General features: G+C 39.7%; 2 protein-coding genes across 7 annotated transcripts in view; one reads left to right on the forward strand and one right to left on the reverse strand.

Annotated features, from left to right (window-relative positions):
* On the reverse strand, nucleotides 1-13958 carry nup37 (nucleoporin 37). Of its 5 annotated transcripts, none has more exons than XM_077234363.1 (11): nucleotides 13847-13951; nucleotides 13252-13428; nucleotides 9623-9747; nucleotides 6942-7014; nucleotides 6498-6592; nucleotides 4549-4650; nucleotides 1640-1730; nucleotides 1322-1503; nucleotides 944-994; nucleotides 767-860; nucleotides 1-179 (listed from the first exon to the last, which is right to left on the reverse strand). In XM_077234363.1, exons 2-11 carry the CDS (start codon nucleotides 13405-13407, stop codon nucleotides 66-68), a joined length of 1083 nt encoding a protein of 360 aa, XP_077090478.1. In that variant the 5' UTR covers nucleotides 13408-13428; nucleotides 13847-13951; the 3' UTR covers nucleotides 1-65. The 5 variants fall into 5 exon arrangements, with proteins under 5 accessions (XP_077090478.1, XP_077090476.1, XP_077090477.1 ...); XM_077234361.1 differs by having other exon boundaries at nucleotides 13252-13460; XM_077234362.1 differs by having other exon boundaries at nucleotides 13252-13456; nucleotides 13739-13942.
* The window catches only part of parpbp (PARP1 binding protein), a 19005-nt gene continuing 4812 nt past the window's right edge, over nucleotides 13147-27339 (forward strand). Inside the window, exons 1-12 of one of the 2 annotated variants that reach the window (XM_077234359.1) lie at nucleotides 13147-13313; nucleotides 14597-14627; nucleotides 14841-15012; nucleotides 15948-16181; nucleotides 16291-16401; nucleotides 17441-17611; nucleotides 17735-17889; nucleotides 20085-20256; nucleotides 20331-20512; nucleotides 21486-21567; nucleotides 23378-23434; nucleotides 26481-26676. In XM_077234359.1, coding sequence (XP_077090474.1) covers nucleotides 14863-15012; nucleotides 15948-16181; nucleotides 16291-16401; nucleotides 17441-17611; nucleotides 17735-17889; nucleotides 20085-20256; nucleotides 20331-20512; nucleotides 21486-21567; nucleotides 23378-23434; nucleotides 26481-26676 — 1510 coding nt within the window. In that variant the 5' untranslated portion in view covers nucleotides 13147-13313; nucleotides 14597-14627; nucleotides 14841-14862. The remainder of the gene's footprint in view (nucleotides 13314-14596; nucleotides 14628-14840; nucleotides 15013-15947; nucleotides 16182-16290; nucleotides 16402-17440; nucleotides 17612-17734; nucleotides 17890-20084; nucleotides 20257-20330; nucleotides 20513-21485; nucleotides 21568-23377; nucleotides 23435-26480; nucleotides 26677-27339) is intronic. The other variant, XM_077234360.1, reaches the window with a different exon arrangement.

A 27339-nucleotide genomic window follows, 5' to 3' on the forward strand; every position in this document is an offset into this window, starting at 1 on the left:
TACAGGGACAGCACATGAAAAATTTATTTATTGAAAAAGCAAAATCCAGTTGAATTCCATCCAGTTTACATCTCCGTCATCCAGAAAAACAGCTTTCGGTCCCCACCGACGACACAAAGAGGCAGGGTCTTATGCCAGCTTAGACCAGCCCCCACAGACGCTGAACCAATCATCACAGGCTGCAATGACAATTGTGAACAATAAGGCTTGAGGAAGGTAGGTAACACAAACAAACAAGTACATCATTTTACTGAAGGGGGTGGATTGGAATCCACTGCTGCTTCAATGTATATGTAATGAGTGATTATAATTAAGGTATTAATCAATATTTTTCCTTCTAAATATCAAATGAGTTGAATGACTTCTCTGGAGATTTTACTTTTTTTTAGAGATTTTAGATTTTTTTTCCTGGAAGGTCATGACGTGCCTAACTTCAGCTGTATAATCGATGGAGATATGCTTCAGTCTATCTGTATATGTGTGGAAAATTACTGTGTTTATCTATTTCATAGCCAATGAGAATCATTCATCCTGTAAGCAATGACGTAGCTTAGACCTTGGAAATCGTATAACTGCTGTGATCTTTGTCACTGTAAGCGGGGCGGCCTACGAACTCCTGTACGAGTATTGAAGCTGACTTCTGCTGATGAAACTGCAAACTATCTTCAGTAAATATTTTCTTTAATTTTTTATAATTCTGACTCTGGGTCTTCATTCTTCATATCTGGTTCTGGGTCTTTAACTGTACACCCCTTACATTACAAACCTGTGAATGGCCCAGGTGATGCACCAATAACTGACTGTTTATTTTTCCTGGATAGCCTGTGGTGGCGAAAAGATTCTCATTTGCCCTTGACCATCTGTAGAAGAGAAGCCACCAGCATTATACTCATGAACACAGTCCAACAAATAATGAATGATCTGATCTTTAGTGAAAATGTACCTGAAGTGTCTTGCCTTCCCAACATGAGCTGGCCTCTTCTCAAGGGGATAACTACAGGCAAAACACACCAGTATAATTTACAGACAGTTTACTTCACTCCTACATTACAGCATGGTCCGAAAACATTCTCATTTGAATGTCGTTATGGTGATTTAGTGTGGAGGAGCTCATGTAAGACTTAAAATCTTGATTCTCATAAAGATAAACTAATTTAAGTAGAACAGGGGAGATAAACAATATATGCCTGGGTCATGCTGACCGCATAAAAAAAAAAGAAGAAAAAAAAAAGAAAAGTAAAATCTGCTTTAAAAGTAACTCACTGCAAAAACAACACACTTTAAACAATGACGTTGACCACAAAAACAAAATTGTGTTTACCTGGAGCGGGTAATGTCCCAGATCACCCAATCATTGGCCACCACAGCTCCAACCTTAATAGTGTTTGTGAGACACCAGTCAGCTGACATGAGTGGCATCTGCCCGCTGTCCAGAGACAAAATGGCATGTTGTGTAACAAGGTCATAGAACCGTATAGTGCCTTTCTTCTCCGCCACCATCAACTGTATCAAACAAAGATATATTGATTTATTTTGGTATACAGTGGAATCCTTAAGTCTGAAACCAATCTGAAATTCTGGGACTCAAAATCAAATTTGACATTACACATTAGTTCTCTACAAGATTTTTGTTTCTGACCTTACAGATGTCCTCGGGGTGCCAAAAGACGCTTACACCAGGGGAACGCAGTCTGAATGAAGTGGTTTCATTACCATCAAGGTCCCACACTCTTCAGGAAGGAAAGCAACAATATAATTTTCAGGTAAATACATTACAAAATGCAGAGATAGATTTTGTGGTGCATTATGTTACAGCTGTCAACATTATTCATGCCGAATGATGGCCAAAAGATAGTACTTGATAGTCAAAACAAAATCTCTAGAAAAAGTACTAGGCAAACAAGGGTGAAACAAGTCATGTGCACTTTTAACTTCGTGGATGTTCTTTTAAATTTTTTCCCTATTTAGGTGTCCGTTGTGTTAAGAAATTCACAATCGAATTCAAATAAGTGGTGCAATAAAATTGGAGGTCACAGTGACAAAGGAAATGGGCTGGCAACAGGAAAAAACACTGAGGCCATAAATGGATTACTAGAGGTGGGCACAGATTAATTTTTTTAATCTAGATTAATCTCACTGTAATCTTGGAATTAATCTAGATTAAAATGGCTCATTTGAATTCTGCCAAAGGCATTCAGAATATGTATGCTACCCAAATAATGACTAAAAGTAAGTCTTTGAGAATAGTTCGCCTCGCGTAGGGATGTGAATTTTTGCCAAAAATGCCATTCGACAATAGAGGAGCAAAAGTCGAATATCGTTCGAAAAAAGAAGAAGAAAAAAAAACACAGAACAAAAGCCAGTTGCTAAAAATAACTTCCCTTCAATGCAAAACCATAAACCACTAACCTAAAATAAAACAACAGGATGGCATAAGCCTACAGATTTTGAATACAACTTCAATAGATTTCAACCTATAGACGAGTAGACATTAGTGATATACTATCAGGCAGGGCACTTCAAACAAGTTATACATTTTATTAGTATGCCTATGACCTTGGAGTTGTTAGCACTATGTTTGACCAGTTGAACTACATGAACCCTTTTCTGCAGCTGACCTGGAGTTCCACTGAGAAGCAGGACTGCAAATACATCCCAGTCTTTTCTTCCAAGGCACAAAGACTTTCACTCCAAATCTGCTTCCCGAAGTTTGTGAAAGCACGCTACGGCAAGTAAAACTACAGCAAGAGGCCTGCAAGGAGACGCAATAAATCATTTGGACGGAGAAGACTGGAGATCAGATTCTGGATGGTTTCACTGGAGATCAGATCTTGGGTTTACCACATCACACAGGCCCGAGTGAAGAGAACCACAATTTCCCTCAAATGAGTTAGAACTGTGGAGGTTTTCTGGGAAAACATGGGGGAAGAGAAAGGGGGGGGGGGGGGAGAAGCCCTCCATTAATAGGAAAGACGCACAACCGCCTGGTTGATAAGGTCATTGAGAAGTCTCCATCAAATGAAGGCCAAAAGCACTCCAAAGCCTATCTGAATGTCAACCGTACAGTTGGGTAGATTAAGATCTTCAGCTGGACAGTACTTGGAGGACATGCCTCATGCTCAACAGCTCCCAGACAGGGGTCTTTGTAAGCACCTAAGCTCTGCCCAACATATTTGCCAGGAACTCCTGAACTGTCTCCCCGCGTCTGGGGCATCTCTGCTCTGATCAAGCTCTTTTGAGTGAGGTTTCAGACCACACCACACAAACATGGTTAAAACCCCTTTACTCAGAACCCCTTTACTCAGAACCCCTCGCCAAGCAAGAGTTCAATTGCACGCAAAACCAAAACCGCCAGCCATGACAAATCGCCAGGGTATTCAAGGCAGCAAAAAGTCAGCTCTCTACAACTCTGACAAAGCCAAATGAGGATTAAGACACAAAGCACACAAAAAAGTGGGAAGCATCACAAACAATGTGCTACTCCTATTGCGTAAGGCTCTTCAATGACTGACGCAGCATTGTGGGATAATACGCAATAGCCATGTACAATACGAGTTGAAAGAGATGGAAGTGTTTGAAGTCACGGAAGATCTAAGAGGGAAAACAAGGGGAGGGTCTGTCTGGCTTGTCTGTGTTTTCCCACACTGCACAACCGGGAAACTGAGCAGAGCCTGTGATGTGATTTTTAGGATGGGGCAGGGGTGAGAAATGCTGAAATTGAGCTAAGAACTGTTGAAACAAATATTGATGGTGGTGACCAGATCAGTGGCTAATTCCTTGTCAAATATGATGTGAATAACAGTTCAGATCTGACCTGTTTAAAACAACAGTGTTAGTAGTTTTGTTTACATTCAGGTGCTCTCAGCAGCAAAAATTAGACTTTTTTTGTGGTCTAGTATAATTTATCAATCATGAAGGGTATGAAAAGTTTAAAACCCTCACACAGAACCTGGAGGGCAAAACTAACCTGAAAACAGCCATCGTCACCAGACTCACTTTATAGAACATAATGGATTGGTTTCAAAACCTAATTAGCTGGTTCATAGTAGTACCATGAGAGTGCATATTACTACTGTACATTTAGGGTACATATTCTAAGGTACTAATATTAACCCTTTTGGGGTATAGATAATACAAAAGTGGCTCTTTGATGGTACTGCCCCAGTAACAAGTTGTACCTCTAAAGGTAAAATTTTTGTACATTTCTGTTGACAGTATAGCAACATTTTGCTGCCTTCCAAGGTACCTTGCATCAGTAAAAATTTAAGACAGCACCAAATATATCCTTCTTAAATGAGAAGTTATGTGTTCCTTCTATAGCGGGTTTGTCTAGACCTGCTTCTGGAGGACCATCTTCCTGCAGTTTAACTCCAGTCTGCTTCAACAGACCTGTCTTATTTGTAGTCAAATCTCCCGTGCCCATTACAAGAGGAGTGCTATTTGCGTTTCAAGTGGAGTTGCTACCTAGGTTTCAAATAAGTTACTTATGATGTTCTATTTTGGATAGAAAAAACACTTTTCTATATAACAGAACACTCCTTGCAGTACCTGTCATCCTTTAGAACAGCAGGTATGCCAGTGAACCCTGTCAACTCAGCATTTCCTTGTGTGACCGGCACTTCTAACCAGTAATCAAAGGAAACAACTCTGCTGAAAAGAACACAATGCATTTCCAATAAGGATGCAGACCAACTGAGGCTTGCTGGAAAAGCAAGTTAAGAACCATTGTATGGAGACGACCATACTAGCATCCAATGGTGGGGACCAGTATCCCAACCATATGCTGCTGAATAGAAAAGTTGGTATTTTCAGCAGGGAAGATGTCACGCATGCAAAAACCCGCTAAAAGCCAGATTTGTATCAAAAGCACAGTTTGTGTGGCCTGACAGGAAAAGGTTCACTCTTCCTCCTCTAACATTAACCTGATCTTTCTCTTGTTCCACCTCACTGTTCCTCCTGCGTCCCATTTTTTCTCAACGTGACAGAATTTAAATCTTTCTGCAGATGGAGCGCTCTACTGTTTTCTCTGGCTCCACGGGAGAGGGAGACTGAGGATTATGACGAAAGGATGTTTCCTGCTTCAATCCCTTCAGTGGCCCCACTCCTCTCCAACCAAACACACTATCTCTGACAAAATCTACTGACCAAAGCAACATATATCAACTAGCTGCCTCTAAATTCTGATGGACATGTGTAAAGTATGGTTTTGGAGGGCACAATAGGTAACATTTGGCTGTTTTCCTTACAAGCATGACCACAATGACATACCAAATCTCAAATCATGATATTAAATCTCTCATTTGAGCTGGCAGTTCAGGATTAATAATATATGATAACTGCAGTGGTTTGCACCTTACTGTGCTGTCGGGTGGGCCATGATTTATTCATAAGAAATGGTTATTATTTAATCAAAATAATAAGCTGCTTCTCCCTTGGCCAGTCTTAGGGGTGTTGGGGATTACAAAAGGGGTTTCAGCACATCCAGGATCCAGCAGAGAAGCCCATTATTGCCGAAGCTGAAAAGTGAAACGGTCTCATCTCCAACTGTGATAAAGATCAGCGATTCCTCCTTTCATCACAGCCTGAAGCCCCACCAACATCAATAAAAAAGCTGCGAGAAAAGCGATGAACCTAGAGCACTCTTATTCTCGATGCACCACCCTTATGATAAGTGTATGAAAACATTATCGCAGCGCAATGGGTCAGTGCTAACGTGGGGTCACATGCTGACACAGGCGCTGTGTGCACCAAGAAATGCATTGGATTCAGAGAAGAGCTTCAAGCATGCTGATCCCAGCAGACCTGATGGGGACGATGATGGTTAATATCAAACAAAGGATGTAATATCTACAAGACAATGCACAGAAATGTCAAAATCACCTGATCATGTTGAGAAAGCATGGTTACACCATCCAAACTTTAAGAAGTATACCATAAAACTGTCATGGCAAGGTCTGCATAAAGGATCCAGTTGCTGAAATTTGGATCTCTATAAGGAAAACTACCGTCTTGGTCCTCATCCACCTTGAAGCCATTAAGGTTTGCAAGCTGGCAAGACTAAAGCCGGGCCATTGAGTTGTGGCAGGCCACAGCACTACAACATCCAGGTGTGTCAGTTACATGGTTCTGACGCAAAAGGGAAGACCCGAGACTCCAGGAGTGCTCTCTTACATTACCTCTGACTGCCAGGAAACCGCACTTACCTCAGTGGCTGATTGGTGGGGCCACATTCAAGAAGCTTGTTAACTGTGGCCATGGAGAGGAAAAGCCATGGCTACTGATTGGATTTCCACGTTTAACCAATTACTTAGAAAATCTGTGCAAGCAAGTGGCGGTTGACGCTTACACAGAGCAACATTGAGCCATGTTGTGTTTAGTGTAGGGTTTCAGTGTGGAAATTTGGCCAAGACTTTCTGCATCATTAACAGAGAACAGAACACACTCACACATACATATATATTTTCACTTTCTCACACTCATACTAAAGTGCAACTAACCTGCAAGTGTGGTCATCGCTGACAGAGGCTATTTGCTTTCCTTCTGCAGGCTCAAACACTAGATGATTGATGTAGCTGGTGTGGCCTTCCATCAACTAGGCAATACAAGAAATCAAAAAATTGGAATACAACATTCATACAGTGAACAAGTCAACCAAGGACAAAGACAAACTTTTCCATACAGAAAAGTGTGCAGTTCACATCTTGAAATTATATATATTGATATTTTTCAGCGTTTTGACAATATTTTTGAACCTTGAGTGATGATGCTCATGGATAGTTCAAACGATTTTTCATTTGAATCGATTCAGACCTTTTGAACTGATTCATGAAAATGAATAAAATTTTAAATCAAATCATTTTGATATTGACACATTGTGTAATTTTATAACACCAGCAGAATCATTGCGAATATATTGGGAATTTTCAACAAGAAAGAGCTACCTTTACATCACAGTTGGTTTGAAGATTGGATGTCCACAACCTGATTTTTTTGTCTGCCGCTGTGGTGCAAAGCCTGAAACAAATGCAATTTTTTAATTTTTTAAATAAAACACTGCATTTAGTAGGGCTGGGTATCGTAACAAATTTTTCGATACCGATACCAATACCTTGACTTCGATACCGGTTCCTGAACGATACTTTTTTCGATAACAATTTTATCAATATAGCATTACCTAAAAAAAAAACCTTATAATTTTTCAGTTTGTTGACTTTTTTACACATATTTTGAGTCTGTAAAAAAGCAACAATGCTAAAGTTTTCTATGTTTCCTAATCATTTAACAACATGTATTCTTTACTTCAATGAGCTCATTGTTTCTGCCTTAACTTAATGCATTGTTCAACAATGAAACTGAATGAAAATTAATTGAAATGCATTACACACAGTCACCCTTGATAACAGATCACTCTAAATTGTAATTTAGACACATGCATTTTCTGTAAAGCTCCTTTGAAACGATATGTTTTGTGAAAATGCTATACAAATAAATGTGAATTGAATTAAATATAGGCTACTGGGGTGCGGGATATATGCCTCACGCTCAGCACACATGAAGCTTGCACACAGCACTGGCAAAAGTAGCCTAATGATTATGGGTGTGTCGGGAAACGATAGCAAGGAGATATTTTAATTGTTTATTAATGAACAAGTGTTTACTAAACGTGTTGGCTGCAAAGATGATTATTGCGAATTTGCGATGCTGACTCGTCATCCCCGCAGTAGTGAACGCGCGCGCGCCTATATGGATTAGATAATCAAACTATTTATTTCTAATTGTTTCGTTTAAAAGTAGACATATTTTGAACATTTATATATAAATATTTCTCATGTCTGTGAGGCAAGTATCCTATACGCTGAGTTTTGGTTTATATGTGACGCGCTCCAGTTCTTGTAGTCGAAGGCTGATAAACTTTCTACTCTCGAGTGTATTCTGTGCGCTTTTAAGTGCCTTATCAGATTTACCATGTTACCGGTCTTGGCAGCAACTATCTTGTCGAAAATATTGCATCGTGTGCTTATGGCATCGAGTCGGGTACATAGGTACAATTTTGATCATTTCCACATATTTTCTATCTATCTGGGTTGGACGCTTACACACACACACACACTACAGCCTCACGTGCGACGAGCCACGTCTCTGGGCAGCCGCGTAAACTAGTGTTTTTCAGCCACAGCCAATCATGCTGCATGTTTATTGTTTCACTGACGTTGACGAGATTAACCACTTAGGTACCGAAACTTGGTACCGAAAAACAAGACCTGTTTCGATACTCGGTAGTATCGAGGCAATTCGGTCGGTACCTAAAAAGTACCGAACTCGGTACCCAGCCCTATCATTTAGCCACCAAAATTGTACGTGGGTGTGTAATAAACCACAGTCCTAAGATAAAACAATTGGAGAGATTAAAAATGTTAAAGACATAAAACTGAAGTCAGAATTTCATCACGCCATTTTCACATTTGTCTGTTCAAAATCCAACCAAACCTAATAGAAACAGCTCTGCCACTAATCAGAAGCAGCAATTATTCACACAATTACACTAACTCACCCCTGACAAGAAAAACACTTTCAGTTAGAGAATCGCACGCACATTTTAATGTTACTATACCACACACAGACACAAAATCTTCTTACATCCTCAAACAAATAAGAATCACTCGGGTTCTTGCCATGAAAGGTCCAATTACAATCACAAAGTTCTATCAACATGTTCCTTTGCGAGTTGTCTTTGGCTAGATTGTTGCGCAGATGGCGTAACATCACAACGATACCGATCATTTACATGTCAGCAGTACAGGCAGGCAACCAGTCAATAACCTCTGACTCTGTGTCAACCCACACGGCCAGGAAACATTAATAACATATCTAGTACTCCATTCCCAAGAGGTACACCTAAAATGAAGAAAATAAACCCAAATAAGGGGCAGTGCACACAGTTAAGCACGCTACACCTTCCGCTCTGACCACAGCATGGCCAGGAAATAACTCTGCCCTTCCCATGCTGCTAAAGCTACAGGAAACTTCCCCCCAGGAGCAGAACACTCCCAAGTTCACAGCTTAAGGAAGGACATGTCAGACTGACAACATCTTATTAAATTCTTGATACAAACCAGATCAAACTAAAGCGGTGACAGACACTTTCCACTGCTTGACATGAACATACAAATCTCGGTAATGAATTGATCCCTGGAAAATGGGTCTCTCAGTGATAAAAACATTCTGAGAAAGCACATTTATTTGAACAAAAATGAGTATGTTTGTGAATGTGTGGTAAAATATCTCAACTCTCAAATATCGCAATTGACTCAGACATCAATTAGGAAGGGAAATTCAATAGTGCAATACAGAGAAAACATATTTATCTAACATTTAAAAGAATATCAGGATTTGTGTGGTAAAATAAATCAATTATCATATGCTGTGTCTGAGCCTCTAATGAAGAGAATAAACCCGGCTGTAGATGAAGAACTTTATGGTGTCTGGCATCAAGATCTGTGCTCCTTACATAGATCATCATAATTCCACATATACTATTACAAACACAAAGTCACATTATAATCCATCAGTCTCATTCGGTTTTACCCCTGCATAAAAAAGCAGTACAAGTTCAAAGCCGTACCTGATGACCGGAGGGAGCTTGTCCAGGCGGGTTTCAGGGCTCCATGCGATGGCATCCACACGTACTCCATGCATGAATACTTGCAAAGAGGTGAACTCTATACCCTCGACCTCTGTGTCTTCCTCCTGCACAAATACAAATCACTAGGATGTGGGCACCATCACTCAAATACTGATACACAGACAAGTCTAGATCTGTTGGCTGGACACCACCCTGGTAGAAAGTGTTTTTTTTATCAGGGTTATAATAAAAGGATCCAAGAGCAGGAGTTGACAGGATACAACAGTCTTTAATGGAAAATATAAACAAGGCAGTAAGTCGTTATGGCACACAGAACTGGGTAAAACAAAACAGTCAAAAGCAGAAAAGACTCCTGTCTTGATGAGGAAACCGATCTGATCACCCATAGAGAAGGAGGCAGTACTTCAGTAGGTTTCTCAGCCAGGAAAAGAGAACTGCAGAGGATCTCACGCAGCTGATGCAGGACACAGATAATACTTTGGTGCAAGGCTGTACCGGACAAACAAGTCAAGGTGAGTTCTTCCAAAACTATACAGGCATGACGGAAGCAGCAGTCGTAACACATGACATGTTACAATAATCCAACAATGAACTGAGAGAACAAACACTAGATAAAGGGTGAACACTTAGGGTAAAGTGGGAACAGGTGTAATCGCAAAGCAGCGAGCATTGATTGTGATGACTAAAGCCTGTTTTATGCTTCTGCGTCGAATCGACGGCATACCCCCGCAGACCCCTCTGCGTCGCCGCGAACTCCTCCGCCGTAGCTTGATGTGCACCTCCAAAAATTTTAACTACGCGTCCAGGCGACGCAGACCACAAGGGCTGTGATTGGTCAGATGCACCGTGATGCAACTCAACCTGACGCAGAACCATAAAACGGCCACAACGCCGTAGGAGTCGAGGGACGCCGATTTGACGCAGAAGCATAAAAACAGGTGCAGGTAGACAGAGAGGCCTGAGAGAGAGAGAGAGAGGGGATCTCAAAATGAGCGTACGAAGAGGTGTGTGTGTGCGTGAATGCGTGTGTGTGTGAGAACTCCTGATACAATCAGGGAAAGTGTGTGTGTAAAAGGATAGTGAGAAGCAAAGAGAAGATAACCTGACTCATGACAGTTTTCTTTTATAAATAGATATGCATGGTTACATTCGGAACAGTATACTATTTCTATAGACCCCTTTCAGTTGGTAAACATGATGACGTTTTTATGTGGGCGTAGCTTAGGTGGAGGCAGAACGATCCCTCTGGCCTCTTCACGAACGCTAGTTTGCAAGTTTTGTTAGCTTCTTTTTAACAATGACCGGAGAAAATCAGATTTTATCTTAATGTGCAAGGTCACTCATTGTCCAAGACCGCGATTGTTATTTGCAAAAGTTAATTTTAACGGACGGAACCAGATTGGCCAACCCATACACGCTCAGTCAATGGATGGACCATCTGACAGGATTAACGTTACCTCGGTTGAGTGGCCTGCCTTCTACACCTACCTGATAGAGAAACCGAGCGTAAAGACAAACTGTGGGCATATAAATGTTTAGATGCCTATAACTATGTGATGAATGGTCTTGACTTGTGGCCACGTTACATTGCGCAGTCCTGCCCAGTGCCGAGGCGAGAAGACGACAATGTAAAGAGTGAGATTACAGTTCAATTTTAATGATGTGAATATTTTCTAAAAAATAAAAAAAATTTTATGTATTAAAATTATATTAATTAACTATGTATTTGATTATTCTTTCTTACCAGGTTCTTCAAAAAGTCTATCACAATCAATCACAACAATGTATACAATCATAGATGGTTCACAAATAATCACAATAATTTAGAAAACACTATGCGATAAAATTTCAAATTGGTTCCTGTAGGTGATTCTTGCACCCAGAAACACAACAAGATGACATTTAATAAAAAATAATACTAATTTAAGATCTGAATCTGTGCTGGTTTGTATTGGCCGCCTCCAGTTTTCACTTTGTTTTGCCTCCAGCTAATGCCGTGACGTAATTGTGACGTCGGAGCAAAAGGGGTCTATAGGATGCATACTACGTATTTTGGCTGAATCTGAAATGGTATACTCGCTGAGTGGGTACTTCTTTTTTTTAACAAGCATTTACTTTGCCACAGTTAAAAAGTATATTTTATGTAGTATGAAAGTCTATTGTTTGAATGCAATCCAGATGTACTATAATCATCATGTGACCTGCAGCATGGCTTCACTGGCACTGCCTATCCTTTGGCTTCATTCGATAGTAAACCGTCCATTAGATGCGTACATTTTGCCTACTGTTTTATGAATACTGTAAATTCTGACATACTATTTTCACACACTGCTTTCTGCAGACTATATTAAAGGGTTTAAAGGAATAATTAAAGGAAATTATGCAATTTCTGAATGTCTACATTTCCTAGACAACCTACTACTTTTGCCAATATATGTAGTATACAATACTATATCCCATAACTCCCATAAATATATTCGAATTGACCTTTAAATGGTTAGTACACCCAAAAAGTAAAATTCTGTCATTAATTACTCACCCTCATTTCACTCCAAAGTAAACCCGTAAGACTTTTGTTCATCTTCGGAGCACAAATTAAGATCTTTTTGATGAAATCTGAGCGATTTCTGTCCCTCCATTGACAGCTACGCATCAACCCCTTTGACAGTTCAAAAAGTTCATTAAGATATCATAAAACTAATCCATATGAATTGAGCAGTTTAGTCCAAATTATCTTAAGAGACTCAATCGCTTTATATGGTGAACAGATTGAATTTAGGCTTTTATTCACATTATAAACATAGACCAGCGAACATAAACAGAAGCTCAACCGAACATGCTTGAGCTTCTGTTTACCTTAACTGGTGTGCGAGTATATGTGAACAAAAAGCCTAAATTCAACCTGCTCATCATATAAAGCGATCGTGTCTCGTGATCGTGTTTCAGAAAAAATTGGAATAAACTGCTTAATTCATATAGATTAGTTTTATGATCTCTTTATGAACTTTTTGAAGTGCCTAAGTGGTAGTTGCGTAGCTATCAATGGAGGGACCGAAAGCTCTCAGATAAAAAAAAAAAAAAGATCTTCATTTGTGTTCCGAAGATGAACAAAAGTCTTAAGGGTTTAGAACGACATGAGGGTGAGTAATTGATGACTGAACTTTCATTTTTGGTTGAACTATCCGTTTAAATTCAAGTGTGATGAATGAACATAACACATAATACTTTTAAGAACTGCTTTAAGAGTCCCCCCCCCCCCCCCCCCCAAACGGCTAATATAAAATAATGACATTTAAATTCAATATGCAATTTATAGTAGGTTGCAAAATATTTTGAAGTATCCACAATTACATGTAAGCACGGGTGTTTACTTTTGTCAGTAAAACTGCATGTGCCTTGCATCCGCAAGATTAGTTATCTTGAATACTATATAGTGTGTTTTGTTCAACCTGTAATCAAATACACCTGAACTGGTTCATCATGTTCAAATCACAGACAGGTGTGCATGTGCTGGAGATGGATTGTAGTGAGGTAGATCTCCAGGAAGTTTAAAGATTATAGAGCGCCCTTGTCACAGGTTGATCAATCTGCCAGACTACTGTTCTTACCTTAAAACGACAAGTGCCCACAACCACATACTGGTTTCCTCCATACGCCAGGAGTGACGCAGGTGAGCCACAGTCATATGGACTGAACTCCACCACGTGAACATAGTCCTCGCAGGGCACTGTGTAAGTTGCAGAGCGAACTGTATCATCTGGCATCTTCCATCAGACGAATCTTTACTATTTGGATGAAAAGGAGTTACTTTTCCTTTCTAAATAAATAACAAGGGGAAAAAAATTGAAAATGCATTTTATTAAGAGGAAATGGTTAACAAAAGTTCACTAAGTATTAATATATCTAATGTGCTGTAATAGGATGAAATGTGTGCTGTATTACTAATTAAAAATATATAGCTTCAAATATATTTGTATAACAAACTCTATAAATTAATATGTACTGTACCTCACATGTTATGTAATAATAATGAATACATTAAGTTACTATTTATTTACGCTCTCCGTACACTTATTTCACTGTCCAAGTTGTAACTTAAGTGTGAACTACGCTTCTTTCAGATCAAAGACCGCACACTGATGTGTAACGAGTCTAGACGATTCATGTGCATGAAAATAAATATTAAAGCTTTATAGGACCAACCTGGGATAACTTTATGAAGATCGTCTTGTCGAATAAGTGAGCGCTGGCGCATAAAACGCATGCGGTGATTGTTTTCAGCGCGCTTTCTGGTCACGTGATCGCGTTTGTTTTCTTCCAGGTTAGTGACGTAATCGTGACGCAAGTCCATAGAAATATCATGCTTTTTTTGGATCATTAGATAAAAGATGTATTAATGCACTTCTTTATTTGATTTATTGTAAATTGAAATTTTGCCCGCACAACTTTATTTATATTTTGTTGTTAACTTAACTTTGTATAATCGTACATTTGGACATTTCTAAATGTTTTGCTGATCTTATTTTTGTGGACATGCTTAATAAAATGCACAAACGATATAAACAAGTGTAAATCGCACTGATTAATGCTTTAGTTTATTGTCAGTAAGGAGTATAGGAGTGTTTGTTGATTTCTCTAGTCTCTAGCCAAGGGAAAATGTCCTCCCCCTGGGCCTGCACTTATAAAAGAAATGATGGATGCAGCTCTCATATTCTTATACGTCGCTATATGAGTTATATTATGTATTTTCTTGTCAACAACACACGCACATGTCGTTTTGAAAGAAAACAAACGGAACTGTTCCGTTGCGCATTTGACTTCCGTTTGACGTGGGCGGGGCCGCGGCCAACAACACATCGCGCTCTGTGATTGGTTCAGACGTACTCTCATGTGGATTTAAATTTACAGGCAGCGCACTAACTGGCGTCTGTTTTCCCATATGTTTCACATTAGAGACCTCGGATGCGTCTTAATATCAGTGTTGGTAAGTTGACCTACGAGGTTTGAAGGTTCTGTTCCAAATAAAGTGCAAAGGGGCTCTTCTTGTTCCTGACTATTATTGTGATTTGCTTGATGTCTGGACTTTCTGTTCTAGCAGTTGGAAAGCTGTATGTGATGCTGGCTGGGTTGCATGTATGTTCTGCTGTCTGTTCATAATCATTTCATTGCTGACCTGCTCAATTTTCTGACCCCGTAGTACATTTTGTAAATATTAAATAATGATGGTTTTGGAGGAAAGCCTGAGAACAATGACCAGGGTTTTCAGGAGAGAGTGCCACAGGGTGTTGGACTCTGAGAGGACCACCATCCAAGGGGCTGATGGGATGCTGATGGTCCTACAACTTGCTATGGCTGGGGTCAACAAGCAGGTAATGTTGCATTGTTAGGAACTTTTGTTTGAAGACTTATTCCACATCTTTAGAATCTGGGTTATTACTTATTGTCAGTAATTAATGATTTTTAGTCACCATGCACGAATGTTTGTATATCAGGTCTGTAAAAGCATATTGACTACCTTTAAACGTTTGGGGCCAGTAAGATTATTAATACTTTTAGGCAGAAAGGAAAAAGGATACATTACATTGTTTAAAAGTGACAGTAAAGATATGTATAATGTTACAAAAGAGTTCTATTTTAAATAAATGCTATTCTTTTGAATTTATAATACTGATTAAAGAGTCCTGAAAAAAATCAGTTTCCATAAAAATGTCAAAGGGATAGTTAACCCAAAAATGAAAATTCTGTCATTATTTACTCACCCTCATGTCGTTCCGAGACTTTTGTTCATCTTCGGAACATGCATGAAAATCTTTTTGATGAAATCTGAGGAATTTCTGTCCATCCATAGATGGCTACGCAATTACCCCTTTGTCGCTTCATAAAAGTTCATAATAGGATCGCAAAACTAATCTATATGAATTGAGCGGTTCAATCCAAATTTTCTAAAGAGACTCGATCGCTTGAACAGAATAAATTTAGGCTTTTATTGACATCTAAAGATTGAACATTTCATTAAAATATCTCCATTTGTGTTCCGAAGATGAACCGAAGTCTTACAGGTTTGGAACGACATGAGTGTAAGTAATTAATGACAGATTTTAATTTTTGGGTGAATTATCCTGTTGATAATAAGACATCTTTCTTGAGCTGCAAATTACCAGATTAGAATAATTTATGAGAATCACACTTTTTTTTTTTTCTTCTATTGCTACAAGTTTGAATCATACATTTTGTTCTGTATCTATTTTCTGTGGATCAGTTGTGCGTAATATGCTCGTCCCTGTGTTTGCTCTTCTCCTGACAGGAGTATGGGGACTTTGGTGTTGCTTTGAGTGATGTCTTGGCTGCCTGGAAATACTTCCTTCTGGATAAGCTCCAGCTATCCCACAATGATATCCCTCTTCCACAAAACTATGACCTCATTCGAAAAGAGTATGACTGCTTTTTGAAACGTACAAATACTGTGGACTTGATTGACGTCTTCATTATGTTCAAGGAGCTTCGGATAAATGAGGACCCTGAGGAGCCCCTAACTGCGGTGCGTGCTGCCAGTGGGCCTCAGATTTGGGGTTTTTTTCAGACGTCTTTCTGAAAGATCTTTAATCTGTGGTGTATTCTTTAATCTGTGGTCTTATCTCATTATCTAGATGCAACTGTTTCAGTTTCTCATTGGTGAAAAGGAGAGTTTGGAAAAAATTGGATCTTTTCCTCTGTGTCCCGCAACTCCATCTAACAAGGCTGGAATCTGCAATCCACAGGTAACTAGAGAAGGATTAGCATGAGACTTTGAAAAAGTGTTGTGGTGTGTTTTTTATTTTTTTTGTTTTTTGATCTTACTCATAATACCATTTTATAACCACAAATGAGATGAACATACAATTTCTGCAAGACAATTAACATTTTTTTTCTCAATTTACCTGTGTGTGTGTTTAAACAAATATTTATTAAAAAATGGGGGAAAAAATACTCTTTTGAAAATGAAATGCACCTTCTGACACTCTAAAAATGTATATTTGTATATAATTACATTTAATAAACACTTATTTACAGTTTATAGACTTTTGAAATGGCTGACCTGCTTTGAAACGTACCTTACCCCCCCCCCCCCCCCCAATTAGATGGTTGATATATTATTGTCCTTAAACCGTAAAAAAAGAACCCAAATATGAATTAATTGGCACTAAATAATCCACATCATTATCCTATGGAGCATTTTCAAAATATTGGACCTAGTAACAGCAACTAAGGGGGGCAAAGCTTAACAAAGGGTTAATTAATGTTGTTTCTGGCACTTGTGACTGATGTCAAGATCTTACTCTAGTATTCTTTTCCTGGCTCTCATTCTCCCTTTTGTTTACTGTTAAATTTCACACCCGGGTATGTGTCTCCTATTCAGAAGAACGTAAATATCATGTCATTCAGAATCGAGAAATGAGAACAGGATGTTTTAAAAGCACTTTGTATAGTGTGTTGAAACTACTGCTACTCTTGCCCAGTTCTGTTCACAGCTGCTCTGCTGGGCTCTGGATTTATGTGCGAGTAGACGCTAGGCTTTGCCTCTGTAATACTGGGGGTGATGAAGTTTATGAGCCTGGCCTGTTTAAGCTTAAGGGGTTGTGGAAAAAGCCCGTCCTCTGTACAACGAGTCCAAGTCGCTAACTGACTCATAAGTATTGCAGAACGGAAGAGTATGAACTGTTCCTGTTAAAAAACAAACCATTTACTCTTTCAATTAACATATGAGTTTTAGTACAATACAAATTATCCCCCCTAGTAGTTGTTCAATTTTTCTTTCAGATACAGCGAGTCGTCAGGAGAGTTTTCTGTTCTTATTTGGGCCTTCTGCTGAACTGTAAGAATGACCTGGCCCTTGTGTACACCCTGGACAACCCTAATCGCTCTCTGGGCCACATCGCCTTTACTGACCTGAGACATGCTGCATGCAACGACGCCTCGTCTTTTTTCTTGGTTAATTTGCAATAACTTGTAGTTTTCAAATAGATACATTTACATTTGCACACATATTTGTTCAACTAAACATATTTTTAAGTCTAATGTGAATGCTGATTAATTGCCTTTTTGTATGTTCAGACAGTGACATCGTTTGTCAGGGCCATACAGCTGGGAGGAAAGGGATACGCCCCACCTGAGTCTCACCCCTTAAGGAAGCACATAAAGGGTTTATTGGAATTTCTCAATTTTGTCGACCAGTGTCAAGACGTTTTAGGAGAAACCCCCAATCCAAGGTATGCTTTCATGCCTGATTTGGCCTAAATAGAAACTCTTGGAACGGTGTGTCCAAAATTGTATAGCTGCAATGTAGACTGAATACCTTTGCAGTGCTCAGAATGGAACTACCTCACTATTGAATACAGTGCAGTATATATATATTCATCAACATTTCATTTATTTGAATATAATTATTGTAATTTTAATATTAAGTGAAGAATTGGGTATTATTCCATAAAGTTTCTAGTTGCTCACATGACTTAACACTGTTTGTAACATAATATTAATAATATATTATTATAATGTTGCCCTTGCATAATAATCACCCAATTTTGGTAAAGTCTGAGATTGTTAGAAAGTTATATATATTATATATATGTATTATACTTGCCAAATAAATAACTACTGTCACACTAGAAATGGGAGGTCAGTTTGAGTGCACTGCATCATGGGATAAATTATTCCATGCCATGGACCATACCTGTTGTATATTGCTTTTTTGTCATATGTTGCTGGTCATTCACGTATGCAGAAGATTGGCACCCTGTATGTTGCATATTGTACATGCTGTATACTGCAGCATTAGTTTGAGTAGTATACTATTCTAATAGCCATTGCTTTGAATCGGTAGCAAGGAATGTCTTGACCTGGCCTTGACTTCCTTTGCATCTTAGTGCACGACCCCAGATGAGAGAGGCCTTTGATTTATACAGATTGTGTATCACATTGCTTGGCCCAAAGAAAATGTTCATGCTATCTGTATTTGTAGATCTGTTGGTCTCCTTCTATTTTGAAAACGGATCCTCTCGTCTTTTACCCGCCATCTTTCTATGCATGTTCCTCTTCTCTCAAGCGCAGCCTTTAATGAACGTCTGCACCAGTATTAAAGAAATCGCCTGAATTGTTCAAGCATGTTTATCTGAGGAACATCAAAGTGTGTTCCGAACAGCAAATGGCGACTTGTCCCACCTTAGTTTGATAACTCTGATTAAAAGTCATAACACTGAGATTCTGCCATGATAACTTGCACTTCAAAACGTCCAAGCAAATCTCCACTAGACATTTGGCAACACAACACATGGAGCTGAATTGTATAGATGATTGAGTTATTCAGAAAGGACGCAAGATCATTTCCTGGACTGCATAAACTTCATTTTTGATGGAAGTGCCTTGAACCTGCTGCATGTGGTCCTGTTCACCACCACGTCTCTCTTCTCTGGTGAGAGAGTGCGAACGCTGAGCCAAAAGGGGTCTTTCATCGGCCTGCTACCCTGCCTGTGCAGTTCCCCACCTCCCAGCACCTTATGGAGTACTGTATTACCACACACAAACACTCCTTACGGGGGAATCGGGGTCTATCGTACAGCTAACATCTGTTTTCCCAGATGATTCTGTTACTGTAATTCCCTTTCACAAAAGCAAGGTCAGGGATTCAGGGCGGCCTCTTTTCCGCTGCAGCCCAAATGTTTACATTTATTAAGCTCTTCATATATTCACACATAAGGTGAGGTGGAGTACAGCAATAGCACTGGTCTGGCATGAAAACCTTTTGGACCCTCCTAGACCACATTTTTACATAAGTTATAGAGTAGTCACACTAGATTTTAATAATGCAAAATTATTTTTCTGTAATTTCTTTCTTATACAAAGAATAATTAATATTCAGGAGTTTGACAGTCATGGAAAATGTGAAAACACTATCTTTAAAAGGCCAAGAGAAGTCATTTGAAACTTATTTTTATATGTATGTTATGATCTGCGGTTGTTAATTAGTGCTAATAATAGCTTGTTTAACAATTAATATATTGAAAATATGTATTTATTGCATATTATTTATGCAGTTATAGGTGTTGATCTAATGTAGAAATAAACTTGCATGCCAGTTTTTTGTAAGTAAATTGTTTTGAAAGTGAAAGCGGTTGACAAATTGGTTTTGTAAGATTCATTAGCAATTATTTTAAAAATCTAGTAATTGCAAAAAAAAGTGAAGTCATGGAAATAATTGGTTAAAAGGTGTGGGATCCCTGATAAACCAATTCAGAATGTTAATGTACAAAAGTGTCCCGCAACACAGCAAATCAACACAAGAAGCTGCAAGGTTTGCAAACTAAACTGCCCAAAGGAGAGTTTTCTCCTTGTTTGTGACTGCACATTAAGGATTGGTGAAATTTGAAAATCTGTTTTTGTTGATTGTCTGTCTTGTCCCAAACAGAGAAGCTGGTTCCAAGCTGGTGTCTAGTATTAGAGCTGCTTTGGTCAAAGGCCGCAGTGGTGGAGACCCAGTATACCTTGCAGCAGAGGACACCGCCAAAAGTCTCAAGGAAAGGATCAGTCAAATACACACCACGCAGTCAGTGGTTGGAACAGGAATTAGTCCAGCCAGGGTAAAACATAGTTGACATACTAATAATGCTGGTTTGGAGAGATTCAGAAAATAGTAAGACTGTTTACTTTTTAGCCCAAAGCGTATGCTATTAACCACTCTACTGCCTATGGTGGCCGAGAGACTGTGAAGGTTCTGATGGCCCTTTTGGATGAAGAGGCACTAGCCCCGCCCTGCAGGAACAAGGTGGAACTGCTTTCTGAAGATCATGCAATTCTTAATGGCAGCGCTGGAGCTTGTCTTCTTACCCTGTACAAGTGAGTTACACCACTTTGACGGTACCATTACAAGGAAATGATCTAAAAATGGACAATGTTATGAGCAGTTGTGGCCTATGGCCTGTTTTATGCTTCTGCGTCGAATCGACGGCGTACCCCCGCAGACCCCTCTGCGTCGCAGCGAACCCCTCCGCTGTAGCTCGACGTGCACCTCCAAAAAAATTTTACTACGCGTCGAGGCGACGCAGACCACAAGGGCTGTAATTGGTCAGATGCACCGCGATGCAACTCGACCTGACGCAGAACCATAAAACGGCCACGACGCCGTAGGAGTGACGGCGTAGCTATGCCATGGAGTTGACGCTGAAGCATAATGAGGCCTTAATGGTTAGAGTTAGACTGGTAACCCAATGTTTGCGGGTTCAATTCTCAATACTGGCAGGAAATGACTGAGGTGCCCATGAGCAATGCACCTAACCTCCAACCGCTCCCTGGGCGCCACAGCAAAAAAGGCTGCCCACTGCTCTGGGTGTGTGTATCCATGAGGGTGTGTGTTCAATACTCCTAATGTGTCTGCACTAACTTGTATGGGTAAAATGCAGAGGAAAAATTTACCATTATTTGCACTTTAATTTCCACTCATCAAAATGATCCCCATTGCATTCCCTAAAAAAACAAAAAACACTTTAAAAAAAGTGCAGAACATATTTCACTTTTCTTTTTGCAAATATGTGTTGATTTGCAATACAATTAAAAAAAAGATTAATTAGTATTGTTGCTGTTTTCTTTGATGCAAAAATACAGTTGTAGAGTAAGTAGATATTTCCTGTATATTTGATCTGTTTACTCTCCTTTTGACAGGTGTGGCAAAAAAGTTAACTTGTGTTAATTGGACTAATTAAAACTGTTGTTTGTTGCAGTTATTTATTTTTATATATTTTCATTTGCATTTCAACACCTCGTTTCATTCTTCAGTTATTCAACTTATTCTCGTTCCATTTTGTGCCTATAGATCTCCAGAAGCTCCTACGGGATCTTCTCCAAAACCTTTACGGAACCGCGTCTTGAGCCAACAAGAACATATCAAGTCCAAGGTAAAGAATCATCGGGGTTATAAGCAGAGACCTTGGTCTCAAATAGGAGTCAAACAAAAATTGAATGTGGCACTTGATTTTTTTAAAACAGACAGCAAGTAATTCACATTCACGAGCTATATCATCTGCGTTTTGTAATTGGCAAAAATGATACACTACAGCTGTTTATGCATGGTGCTTGTGCAGCGGGTTTCCTGTTATATTAAAACAACCACTGAGTGTGAAATTTAGTGTAGTACAGTACACTCCTAACTTGAACCAATAACCTCTGGCAGTGATGCGCATTTACACTCTTCAAGCCTATCTTATCCAGAAAACATTTAAAATAGTCTTGGAGGACTGTGAGAAGAGAGATTATATTTGCATGTGCTAAAAATTTAGGATTGTCTTCTGGCCTTGTAAGGATTTATTTTACTATTTGGCTATAAAATCCTTGAAAGGAATAAATCCCTTAATATGAAACAACTGCCTGAATAGGAACTAAATGATGCCTGTCAAAGAGGCTTGTTTCTGAAACCAACTTTAACTAGTCTCTGGATTGCTAACACGTTTTAAATGGGGTGATGAATGGCACTTTAATTTTTAAGGACTGGGCATCTGCACCAACCAAGAAACGGTGAGCGCTCTATGTACGCTAGGTACATTTTGTTAAAAGGCTTCTTTATTTGATTGCACTAGCAGATGTCTCTTTAGACCTCCACTTTCTGGCCGCCTTCCTGTGTTAGTGAGCGGTAATGGTCCCCGGGTAGCTCACCGCTTCCTGAACTGGACGGGCGGAAGCTTTCTGCATCAATTTCACTTTGAACATGCCATATCAGTGGCGTTACTCAGCTAGCAAGGGAAACTTGAAAGGTTATTGTTTCCTGTTGTCTGCAGAATTACTTTATCCAGTCGTACTCCAATAGTTTAATCACAAACTGACGTCGATTGGCACAGGGAGAGATTAAGAGGGTCCTCCAGCAGTACGACAGCAGAGAGAGATTATTCTGAGTACAGTTATGTAGTAAGGTTTAATGAACGCGTAATGAACCCCACACTAGAGTCGGTACTCTGAGGGCCAGTATTATACATAAAAAAAGATGATAGAAAATTTCTTGCTGCACGTCCATTTAAAAATGCGCTCAAAACAGACCTCTCGTATGATCTGCATCGAATTACCCAATCTGGTAGTGGATGGTCCTAAGTAAAGGTGTAAATGGTTTCAAATATGTTTTGTGATGCGGAAAATTTGAAAATTACTTGCATGTAAGTGTCACTGCAATTTGATTAAATGCGATTTGACGCATTTAGACAAACTGAAATTTTCATTTAATACAGGTACTGCTCAAAAACAACAGAAAATTCAGCTTGAAACAACGTTGTATTTCAAAGCAACACTTTTCCTAAGTGTATTTATTTTGATTATCATTTAGAAATATGTTCCACCACATCCCAAAGATGCTCTATTGGGTTGAGAATTGGTGACTGTGGGGGCCATTTTAGTACAGTGAACTTTGTCATGTTCAAGAAACCAATTTGAAATGATTTGAGCTTTGTGACATGGTGCATTATCCTGCTGGAAGTAGCCACCAGAGGATGGGTACATGGTGGCCATAAAGGGATGGACATGGTCAGAAACAATGCTCAGGTAGGCCGTGGCATTTAAACGATACCCAATTGGCACTAAGGGGCCTAAAGTGTGCAATGAAAACATCCCCCACACCATTACACCACCACCACCAGCCTGCACAGTGGTAACAAGGCATGATGGATCCATGTTCTCATTCTGTTTACGCCAAATTCTGACTCTACAATCTGAATGTCTCAACAGAATTTGAGACTCATCAGACCAGGCAACATTTTTCCAGTCTTCAACTGTCCAATTTTGGTGAGCTCTTGCAAATTGTAGCCTCTTTTTCCTATTTGTAGTGGAGATGAGTGGTACCCGGTGGGGTCTTCTGCTGTTTTAGCCCATCCGCCTCAAGGTTGTGCGTGTTGTGGCTTCACAAATGCTTTGCTGCATACCTTGGTTGTAACGAGTGGTTATTTCAGTCAAAGTTGCTCTTCTATCAGCTAAAATGAGTCGGCCCATTCTCCTCTGACCTCTAGCATCAACAAGGCATTTTCGCCCACAGGACTGCTGCAAACTGGATGTTTTCCCCTTTTCACACCATTCTTTGTAAACCCTAGAAATGGTTGTGCGTGAAAATCCCTGAAAAAACTGAGCAGATTGGGAAATACTCAGACCGGCCCATCTGGCACCAACAACCATGCCACGCTCAAAATTGTATGCGTTTATTAATTCTACTTTATAAACATTCTTTTTTTACTTTAAAAATTAAATTACTTTTTTTCAGCATACAGGAACCGGATGAGTAGTTTAAAATCAGAGACCCTCCCTGATCACAGTACTTTGATGCACATTGCTAAGTGTTAACAGTAATGTCTCAGCTAACATGTACAAGTTGATCCATGTGTAAATGGGGACTTAAAGGAATAGTTCCCTTAAATTTAAATTCTGTCACTTACTCTCCCTCAAGTTGTTTCAAACCTGTATGAATTTCTTTATTCCGCTGAACACAAAAGATGATATTTTGAAGAATGTCGGTCAACAGATGGTTGAAGGACCCCATTGACTTTCATAGAATTTTTTTTTTCCCTACTATGGGGTCCATCTACTGTTTGGTGACCGACATCCTTAAAATATAATCTTTTGTGTTCCGCAGAAGAAAGAAACTCATACAGGTTTGAAACAACTTGAAGGTGAGTAAATGACAATTTAAATTTTTAAGAGAACTATTCCTTTAATCTCACTGCTCTGCTACTAGTGCTGTGTCAGCTGGCTCCTCTGGTTTTTCCCAGGGCAGGTGTTATTCAATCATGCGTCATTTCATTGTATGCTTCACAAACATGCAGACACACCCCTCGTCTTATTGAAGGCTTAATGATGACGTTTATATCAGAGGAAGTAGCTGGTGGACCCAGCCATTCTTAGTTTTTCTTGGGCTCTCTCTTGGCGTGCAGTCAGGGCTGCCCAACGTACCATATAAGCCTCCCATGCGAAGCACCCAGTCTGAGCGATACTGTTGTTTTAGGTTCTCTTTTGAGAAGTGCTTTGAAAAGCTGCACTCAAGCTTTGATTTCCCCCCCCCCCCCCCCCCCCCCCCCTACATACACCCACTGCCCCGTTTTCTCTACGCTTTGCAGTCCCACCCAAGTATGCCTGCAGTATTTTTTTACTTTGCTGAATTCCACTCTCCTACTGCGGCCGGCTAGCCTAAAGGGAGAGAGCCTTGAATCCTGATAATCCTTAGCAGGAATGGATCAAAGGCCCTGAAAGCGGTGGATCAGCGCTTCTCGGAGACCCGTGAGACCTTAGAGGTTCACTACGCCTGTTCAAGCTACCATTTCCTTATTTCATGCTCCTCACGGCCTCCGGACCGCAATATTTATCTTTTTTTTTGTATATTTTTCTCATAAGATTTAGATGTGGTAATTTCCACCCATGTTGTATCAGCGGGCTTAGCAATACGGACGATCTGATGACCAGGGGCCTCATTTATAAACGTTGCGTACGCACAAAAGAAGGCGTACGCCGCTCTCTATGCAATAATTGGTATTTATAAAAAGCAAACTCGACGGTAAAATGTGCGGTCCTTCACGCAAGCTCTGACCCAGGCTTACGCACAAAAACGGGTGAAATGAGAAATGGCGACACCGTCGGCAGATGGAAGAAACACGTGAAAGTAGACCGTTGTGTAAAATAAATGGCAATACTGCCTCCCATAAATAACATGAAGACTTCACAAAGCAAGTCTTACAATTAACAGCCTACACGAACACCCGTTTGATCGATCTGCAACAGAAATGCAAATCAACACATATTTGCAAAAAGAAAAGTGAAATATGTTCTGCAATAATATTGGCATGTTATACAATTCATCCCCATAAATAAGATGATAAAAAGAACGAAATAATATACAAAACTGATATTCTCGCCGATGTGTCCGTCTGGCGGATCAGATATTAATGCAATTAGACAGACAGACAGATAGATGTAGGCCTATTATTTGTCCACTGGGGAAAGTTGTTTTCATAGTAAAAATGTCTTTCTTTAAATGTCGGTGTCCCCTTTCCCCCACCCGTGGCAGACACACTCTGGCGATGGAGCGCTAGGCGCTTTTTTGCCTCGACTTTGTCCGACCATTTCTTTTTTATTTCGGCCACAGTCCGAGGTTGTGAGGCTACAGCATTTACGGCGTCTGCAACCTTTTGCCACTCAAGTGCCTTTTTGGCATTAGTAATGCCCACACGTTGCCCTCCAAACAACATTTTTCTCATCTTTTCCACCTCGCCAACGATAACTTCTACTTCACGTTAAGTGAAGTTACGTTTTTTTGATTTCCTCTGTGTTTGCCATGATTTCGCAATCGACGAATATTAACTTTTGGGCGTTTCACAGACTATCTATGGGCGTGACATGAAGCCGCAAAAGCTGCGCTAGATTTAGAATTGATTCTGATTTATTAAGGGAAAAATGCGCAGGATGTGCGTTTGCGCGGTTTTATAAATCCGAATATTTCTGTGCGTACGCACGTCCTGTGTTTCATCCGTACGCCACTTCTGACGCAAATCCTATGCAAAGTTTTATAAATGAGGCCAGTGTGAGTGTTTCTGGGTAGTTGATGGGACTGTTATTTGTCCCGGACCAGTGCTGCAGTGCCACTGTTATACATCCTACATTGACCATATTCATGTCTTGCGAACTTAAATGTTTGGTTTTGTGACAATTTGAATATTCTTGGCAATATAGCACTGATCATTTTAAATACAGTATGCACATGCATGAGAATAAGCAGTTCACTTTTTTTGAAACTCAACACTAACTGAAAATGTATATTTATTGACCATTTTAACACTTTTCCCCCACTCAGGTTGTGCGGCCAACCATCCGCTCTCAGTTTGCGTGTACGTACAAGGATGATGAGCTGCCCCTCAACCGGGTGTTGGAGTTTCCAAGTGCTAGCCAACTTCCCACCTGTGCGCACCCTGCGCCCAAACGAACCATCTCTTTACATGCATCTGTGGAGGAAGAGTGTGACTCCCCTGGGATGGAAAACAGACTCAAAGGTAGTGTCTCTGCCAAGCTTAAAGATACCATTATGTCAAAGTAGTTTTGTCACTCTTAGTCGTTGTGTATTAGCTTTGAGACCATGTAGATGCTGTTGTGTCCTCTTAAAAGCTGACAAAATTAAATATTAGATTTTAAAATCTGTAGGATTTCTCTTCTGAGAAACGGTGGCGAAAATATTGATATTGACTCATCCTGCACGCCACAGACTTATGTCTTATCAAAGGCTCTCTAGAATTAGAGTCCCACCTCCTGTAACCAACTGGCAAGAAATCTGTTCGTCATATTGTAGTCAGGTATTTTTTTGGGAACACTTTAGTTTTGGGTCCAATTCTCACTATTAACTAGTTGCTTATTAGCATGCATATTACTATGATTTTGGCTGTTTATTAGTACTTATAAAACACATTATAAGTTATATGGTTAAATTATATGGTCTGTATGACCATATTCTACATCCCTTAACCCCACTGGGGACTAAGCCCTTTTTGGTCCGTTTTCTCTATTTTTTTCATTTGGGCTTATAGTGTTCCATCTCCATTACATATAGTTTGTGTTTGGTATCTATAGATTCTAGAGGTGTCACGATTCTCCAAATCCCTGATTCGATTACATTTTCGATTTCTAAGGTCACGGTTCGATTCTCGATTCTTTTTTTTTTA

The sequence above is a fragment of the Siphateles boraxobius genome, unplaced genomic scaffold (assembly GCF_051911475.1).
Source record: "Siphateles boraxobius isolate OS27281-9 unplaced genomic scaffold, OSU_SipBor_1 19, whole genome shotgun sequence".
Classification (NCBI taxonomy): domain Eukaryota; kingdom Metazoa; phylum Chordata; class Actinopteri; order Cypriniformes; family Leuciscidae; genus Siphateles; species Siphateles boraxobius.